Raw genomic sequence first — 7,362 nt, 5'->3', positions numbered from 1 at the left:
ATACTCCCACAAAATTGTTGAATTTTGTCATCTTGTCCATTTGAGCCAATTAAAGTACAGCATGGTACAATGCAAAGCATGTTGGGTGTGGAATCAGAGTCCTAGCTATGCCATTTAATCCTGTGTGAGCAAATTATGGAGCCTTTCTGGGTTTCGGGGTCTTCAACTGTATAATGAGGAGATTGGACTACACTACCTTGACTCTCACTCACACTAAGGTCCCTTGAAAAGTGGTTACTCATATATTGGCTTATTTGCTGTCAAAAGGAGGGGTTGAGGGAAAGATAGGAAGAAAAATTTGGAACACAAGGTTTTACAAGGGTGAATGTTGAAAACTATCTTTGAATGTATTTTGAAAATAAAAATCTATTATTTAAAAAAATAAAATAAAAAGGAAAAGTGGTTTCTGAGGTTTCCAGATTAGGGTGGAAGCAACCAGCAGAAGTGAGAAATCTCCCAAATATATTCAGGTCATTTGATCTTAGAGGAGCCACTAATACAGCTTCTACTTGTAACTAGAAAGATTCAGAAGAGAACACAGATGTAGCAACCTATTTTTGTGCTTATTTTGTTAAGAAGGAGATGCTACCTGGGAGCCAGCAAGACCTGAGCCTACTCTGACCACTGCTGCAAATCACCTAAACCCTCAATGCTCTCACCTGCTCCCTAGTTGTAAGTCATAGAGAAGGTGATGACCTCCATTTTTAGAAGGAGTTGTCTCTTCTGGTAGTATCCAACACCAGGGAAATAATTGGTCTAGTTCCTAGCCTCATCTGCTACATATTTGTATATATTATTACTAGTTCTGAAAAATGTAAATAGTTTATATTTTAGGTTTATATTTGGAGACTATTTACTCTAAATGTAGCTTGATGATTTGCTGGTCTTTGTTGCAAATGTAAAGTTTGCAACAATAATTTTTAAAAGACGATTTCTTGCTTCTAGAGGAGCCCTGTACTTTATATTTTATAGTCAAGAAATCTAAGTGATACAGGTCTCTAAAGTGGGGGAGGAGGAAAAAGGGAGGGGAGTCCAGGAGACAGGGTCATTCAGCGTTTTATCAGAAGAAATATTTTCCTGTTTATTTTTTCCCAAGCCTGGAATCTGAGCAGACGTCCTCTGTTATGTACAACAAGAATTATTTATTTAACCATTTCTGCCTGACAATATTCTACTGCAGCTTGGTGCATTGGGACAGGGTTTTTCACTGAGAGTTAAGAGAACTGGGATCTATTTCCAATTGTGTGACTAATTTGATGTATGATCTTAGTGAAGTCACATCCCTTTCTCTCAGCCTTAGTTACTTCCTCTGTATAATGGGAGGACTGAATTGATATACTGAGGAAAAGGTTCTGGACTTTAAGTAAAGATTTTGCTCCTACTACTTCCTCCCTATTTGACCTTAGTCAAGTAACTTAACCTCTCTGACCCTCGGTTTCTTTATCTGTAAAAAGAGAAAGTTGAATTCCAAGATCCTTGTTTGGTTCCTAATCTGATGATATATAATTAGGGGATATTTAAGTTCCATTTCAGCTTTACCATTTTCTGGTCCATGCTGGTTCTAGGTGATGGATGGAATGTTACATTGTCTCTGATGATGGTGGAGGAGGATGAAGTGGAGGAGCAAGGTTGTTGGGCTTGACAGGCCCATAGTGGACATCCTAAGGGACTGCCTCATCTTCTTAGGGCCTATATAGGATATTCTCCAGTTCCCTTAGGAATTTTATCTCTTACTCATTAGCATACTTCCTTAATCTTTGATCCCAGATCAAGGCTCTGAGCCTTCTAATCTTTGATATCTAAACATTCATTTATAATTCTATATTTTACAAGATCTACCAGGTTTAGTCCTTAAGTACTAAGTCACCGCCTGGCATTTGAACCATGACTATGTGACTTGATATTGGAAAGAGTATACCCTTTCCCCCTTTTCTGCCTCCTGAAAGACTACAAAAGTACATTTTCTATGTACTTTCTCCCTACTTATATACTTGTATGGCAGCTGGTCTTCCAGCTTATCTGTTTAAATGTTTGTTGAATTAGCAAATTCCATCCAACAATCATTTTAAAGCACCTATTTAAAGCACCATATTTAAAGCACATCACAATTCGAACTTTCTGACAGCTGTCCAAAAGGAGAATGGGCTACCTCATTGGTTCTTGAACCTTGGAGGCTTTCAAGCAGAAATTGAAGGAACATATATCGGGGATATTATATTATAGTGAGTATGTCTTTGGTGTAAGAGTTGTCTCAGATAGCCTCTGAGACCCCTCCAGACTCTCAAATTCTACGATTCTGTAAGACAGTGCAAAGTATTGTGCTAGGAAACTTCCATTGTCAAAGCCTTACCTTTAGAAAGTTTTATATTCTACCTGGGTGGGGAGATACAGTGTCATTATTTTATTAATGTTTGTTATTAATTATTTGTTATTAATATGTTATGTATTATGTTATTAATTAATGTTATTAATATTATTTTATTAATGTTTGCCCTTTGTTTTCCAAGAAGACCATGATTTCAGGGAGGTGATGCCATGATATGCAAGTAAATTGGATTTAAGGGAGAGTGGGAAGATTGCCCTGGAAATAGTGGGAGATCTTGACCATTGTAAACAGGTCTCAGTCTTGCTGAGGCAACACCCAATCAGAATGCATAAGAAATGAGGCAGAGAACAGCCTCCTTTACTCACTCAATATATGTGTGTACACACACACACACATAAATATATATGACCAAAATCTGTAAACAGAGATGCAAATATGGTGGGTGATAATTTTAGGTGTGAGACAACACTCGTTAGGGGGAATTATGAAAGGCTTCCTGTAAAAGGAAGCTAGAAAGTCTGAAAGGTAGAGATGATGAAGAATTATAGTCTAGATCTTCCAGTAGGGAGACAGGTGATGGAACACCAAGTTCAGGGGACAGCAAGTTGAGCAGTTGGACTGAAATGTCAAGTATAGGAAGGGGAAATGATGGTTCAATAAGCTTCTAAGGTAGATTGAGCCAAATTGTGAAGGATCTTAAAATGCCAAGTTAAACAGTATGCAATTTCTCCTAGTGTCAATAGAAAGTCATTGAAGGTTTTGCCATAGATTGGCATTAAGGTGAGGTAGTGGCAGTGTTCTAAGATTATTTTGACTTTTGTGTAGGGAATAGAATAGAGAGGAAAGAGAATGGAAGTGAGGAAGCCACTTGGGAGGTTGTTGCAGGAAGTGATGGGACACGAACTGGAACAAAATCCACATCCAAACCCAATTCTGGGAGAGTGGACGGGGGGGTGGGAGGAGAGGTCATATTTGTGGGCATCAGTCAAGGCCCCTCTCTTCTAGGCCAGGTCCCAAATAACAGGTCCTGGAAAAACATTATTTATCCAAGAAGGATTCATGCTCTGTCTACTTCTTGGACAGAATCCAGTTTAAAAAAACCGCACCGCAGTGGTGTTTACATGCAGGAATTGGAGAGACAGGACACCAGATTTCAAATCACAGATAAATGTAATGGATGAGGGGAAGAAAATTAGAAAAGGAATTGAGAGAGAAGGGGAAGAAAAGAAGAAAAGGAGAGGGAGAGTGAGGAGGAGGGAGAGAGGGGTAGAAAAAGAGGGGTCAGAAAATAAAGAATGGAATGGAGGAAAAATAGATGAGACAAGAAGGGGAGACACGGTGGAAAGGAGGAAAAAAGGCAAATAGCATTTCTTACGGACAAGTCAATATACCTGGGAGTGAGCCTTATTCATCATTTAGACTTTGAGGGAGTTCAGAGAAGAGAGAAGAGCTAAAAAGGATGAGGGGGATATTAAACTGTGATACAAAGAACAGAGTACCAGTTCAGGAGATAGAGGTCTTGGATTCAAATCCCATCACTGACACTGCCTTATGGCCCTGGGAAAGTCACTTTAACTCTGGACACCTGAGATTTTCATCTGTAAGATGAGAGGCTGTGCAAAATAACTGAATGACTTTCTGTGTATTACAAACACTTAAATCAATTAAAAAGGACCTATGAAGGAACATACTGTCCACCTCCGGAGAAAGAACTGATACGTAGAAATATAAATGGAATTGATAAATAGAAGTTTTACACATATATGTATGGTATGATTTTATATGTAAATATACAAATATTTATATGAAAATGTGTATATGCATATCTATCTATCTATCTGTATACTGTGAGTATGTGTATGTATATGAAATGATGACCTTCTCTAGTTCAGGTAGGGCAGAGGGAATGAGCCAATTAAGAATTTAAAATGTCACAGCTACAACTAAAAAGAGATGAGAGGCTGCGAAGGTCATTCTAGGTCAAAATCTCTGATCTTATAACTTGCTGTTATCCCTGTTTGGGGGATACTAGCACTAAGTCTCAGCTAAAGTCCAACCTTCTGCAAAAAATCTTTTCTAATCTTCATTAACCATAATACCTTCCATCTGCTATTAGTTGTTCTGTATGTATCTTGCATGTACACAGTTGTCTGCATTTTGTTTTCCTCATTAGAACAAGAATTGGTTTTTGCTCTTATGTCTCCAGAGCTTAGCTCAGGGTGTGGAATGTTGTAGGTGATCGATAAAAGCTAGGTGACTTGACAACCAGGTAATCAGTTTATTGGCCAGTTGTGAGGAGGGTACTCTACCCTCAATCTCAAAATAATTTCAACCCAAGGAAAATTATTTCTGAGAGCATTGGAGAGGGTCCTACAGAGATTAATGGTATTTTCCTTTAAATGCTTATTCTAGGCAGGGATGAAAAAAGGAATGCGATAGAGGGGAAAGCCTTGAAGCGCTAATTCCTAGTAGTTCTCTTAGGAGTTCTGGGATTGTGGAGAAACCAAATTCACTATAAAGAGATGGAATTTAGATATAGCAAAATTTTGCAGTGATAAAAAACTCCCCTCAGTTTTTTCAAAGTCATTCCTCCCCTGCCCCTTCCTGGGAGCTCTCTCCCAGCTCTCCCGGGCTTTGTCTGGAGAGGAGGTGGGCAGGACTGAGCTGCTCAGTTTCAGTCTGGCTCAAGAAAGATAAATGGGAAGACATCCCGCTGACTGCTTGTGGAGCCTCCCAGAAAAGGATCCGATGATCTGTGGGGACCAAAATCAGAGCGGTAGAGCGTTCATAAAAGCAGGTGACCAGTCACAGGTTCAGATGGAAGAATCAGAGATTGAATGTCAGCTAGGCGTGGATTTGGTGTCTCCTGGACTTTAAAAAAATGTCCTGCAATACAAAGGAAGGGAGAAAGGTGACGCCAGCCTCCAGACAAAGTATGACTCCCAATCACCCAAAACTCATGCATGTCTTTAGCAGAAAGCCTCTCTCTCTCTCTCTCCTCTGCCTGTGGGCACACTAGCCAACTTGGGCTCTGGCCCACAGGGCTGCAAGGGATGAGGAGAGTTATTTTTCTTGTGAGATCAGGAAGGAGAAGAGGGAGGGGGGATAGACAACAAGCCAAGAAAACCCTTTGGGAAACCAGAGATTACAAGTGACAGAAAATTTAAGGCCAGACCCACTCCCCAGGACAGAGGGAGGCCCCCAGAGGCCACCAGAGTGTCAGAGCAAAAACAGTTGGGAACATATAGTCTGAACGTTTTCTAAAGTGGTAATGACAAGCTAAACTGGCCAAATTTTTCAAGCAGCATCAGCTCGGGGTCAAGTTATTGCTTGTTCCCAGATTCTAGGCTTCAGGCTACACCATACTGGTGACATAACCATCTAGTTGCTGGTTCTGCCCATGGGAACCTCCTGACATGGGGTGGGGGACACAAAAGTCACACTCTACAGATCTCAGATGGGTCTCCTGGCACAGGAGCAGGAATGGAGGGAGAAGAAACAAGAAAAAAATATTTTTCATATGATCCAAGGCAGGAAAGTATGTAAGGAACGCTAGTTCCAGTTCTTTGGACCAGCCTTGAAAAACTCTCAAATTTGATCCAGCTCTGACTGGAATTTGTTGACCAGAATGGAGACAGGGTGCTTAGAATAGAGGCTCCCTCAGAGTAAAGATCATTGCCTTTGTATTTTTATCACCAGGACTTGGCACATAGCAGGTGTTTAATAAATATGTGTTGATTGATTGATTGGGCTCCCAAATCGAGGACAGGACATTTTCTATCTGTCAGTCATATCAGGATCTGACAAGAGATACATATTTTACATTTTTAATTGGGGAGAATTACACTCAGCATTTTCCTGCGCAGCGCCAATTATGCCTTTGTCCTGTTTTGTGGCACTCTTTGTACCCAACATGGAACAGAAGAGCCAAGACCAGAATTCCAGGCTGTGATTCCAGCTCAGAGCAGGGCCACATGGCAGAGAAAAGCATGGGGTTGGCCATGAGTTGGAAGACAGGCTTAGGTTGGGACCTCCTCCCGGGTCCGTAGCCCATGGCATCGACTGACAAAATCGTGCCATTGTCTCAATTACTGTAGCTTACAAAGCAGGGACCTCTCTCCGGCCAAACATCTGCCTCAGTGGCACATTTGAGAGATGATGTCCAGCAGTACTGAAAGCATCTGGTGACTCAGGCAGCAGTCCAAAGAACACTCTGCCGACCTGTGCAAGATGACAGGTCGGCAGCAGAATGACCAGCCTTGGAAAGACTGTCTATTCACCATGAGGGAATGCTGCGGGGGCTACAGCTGCAGGAGAAACCCATGTCTGTGCACAGGGGCGCTGCCTTCAAGGCTCTTTCTGAGTGGCTGGGGGCTGCTGTCTGCAGAGGAGGGAAGAGAAGAACTACATACGAAGAGCAGGGAAACACACAAAACGGTGACTCGTTATTTCCTTGGGGTTGATTGATCTTTTTGCAGGTGTAGCCCCTTCCTTCCCCAACCCCCACCCTGGCCATCTTCCCAGAAGTTTAAGAGGGCAGAAGGGCTGAGTGAAGCTGGCCTCCCTAAGACTTACTGGGCTTCTAGTCATCAGAGACAGTTCATGGCATTAGAGTTTGGAAGATCCTTTCCTCCCACCCATTTTATAAGGCCAGAGTCAGGAGTGGTTTGCCTCAAATCCCATAACTATTAGATGTCTGAGTCAATATTGGAACCTAGACTCCGAATCCTGAGCTTTTTCCGTGATAAGAGGTTGTTTCTGTTAGAATGACAGCTTTGGATTAATAATGTTTGCCTGATGTTGAAGTATAATGCAATTATGGCGAATCTATACTGCGGTGGTGTCTACATGCAGGAGTTGGAGAGACAGGACACCAGATTTCAAATCACAGATAAATATAATGGATGAGGGGAAGAAAATTAAAAAAGAAATTGAGAGAGAAGGGGAAGAAAAGGAGAGGGAGAGGGAAGGGGAGGGAGAGAGAGGTAGAAAAAGAGGGGTCAGAAGATAAAGAATGGAATGGAGGAAAAATAGGT

The 7,362-nt window shown here is 41.5% G+C and overlaps 1 protein-coding gene across 3 annotated transcripts in view; it reads right to left on the bottom strand.

Annotated features, from left to right (window-relative positions):
• Window positions 1–4,584: 4,584 nt before the first annotated feature.
• Window positions 4,585–7,362, bottom strand: part of USH1C (USH1 protein network component harmonin) — a 62,116-nt gene continuing 59,338 nt past the window's right edge. For 2 of the 3 annotated variants that reach the window (XM_051964476.1, XM_051964475.1), the window contains exon 21: window positions 4,585–5,212. In XM_051964476.1, the coding sequence (XP_051820436.1) occupies window positions 5,200–5,212 (13 nt within the window). In that variant the 3' untranslated portion in view covers window positions 4,585–5,199. The other variant, XM_051964477.1, reaches the window with a different exon arrangement.

Source organism: Antechinus flavipes, chromosome 6 (genome assembly GCF_016432865.1).
Source record: "Antechinus flavipes isolate AdamAnt ecotype Samford, QLD, Australia chromosome 6, AdamAnt_v2, whole genome shotgun sequence".
In the NCBI taxonomy this organism is placed as follows: domain Eukaryota; kingdom Metazoa; phylum Chordata; class Mammalia; order Dasyuromorphia; family Dasyuridae; genus Antechinus; species Antechinus flavipes.
This window is presented reverse-complemented; position numbering and strand designations above follow the sequence as displayed.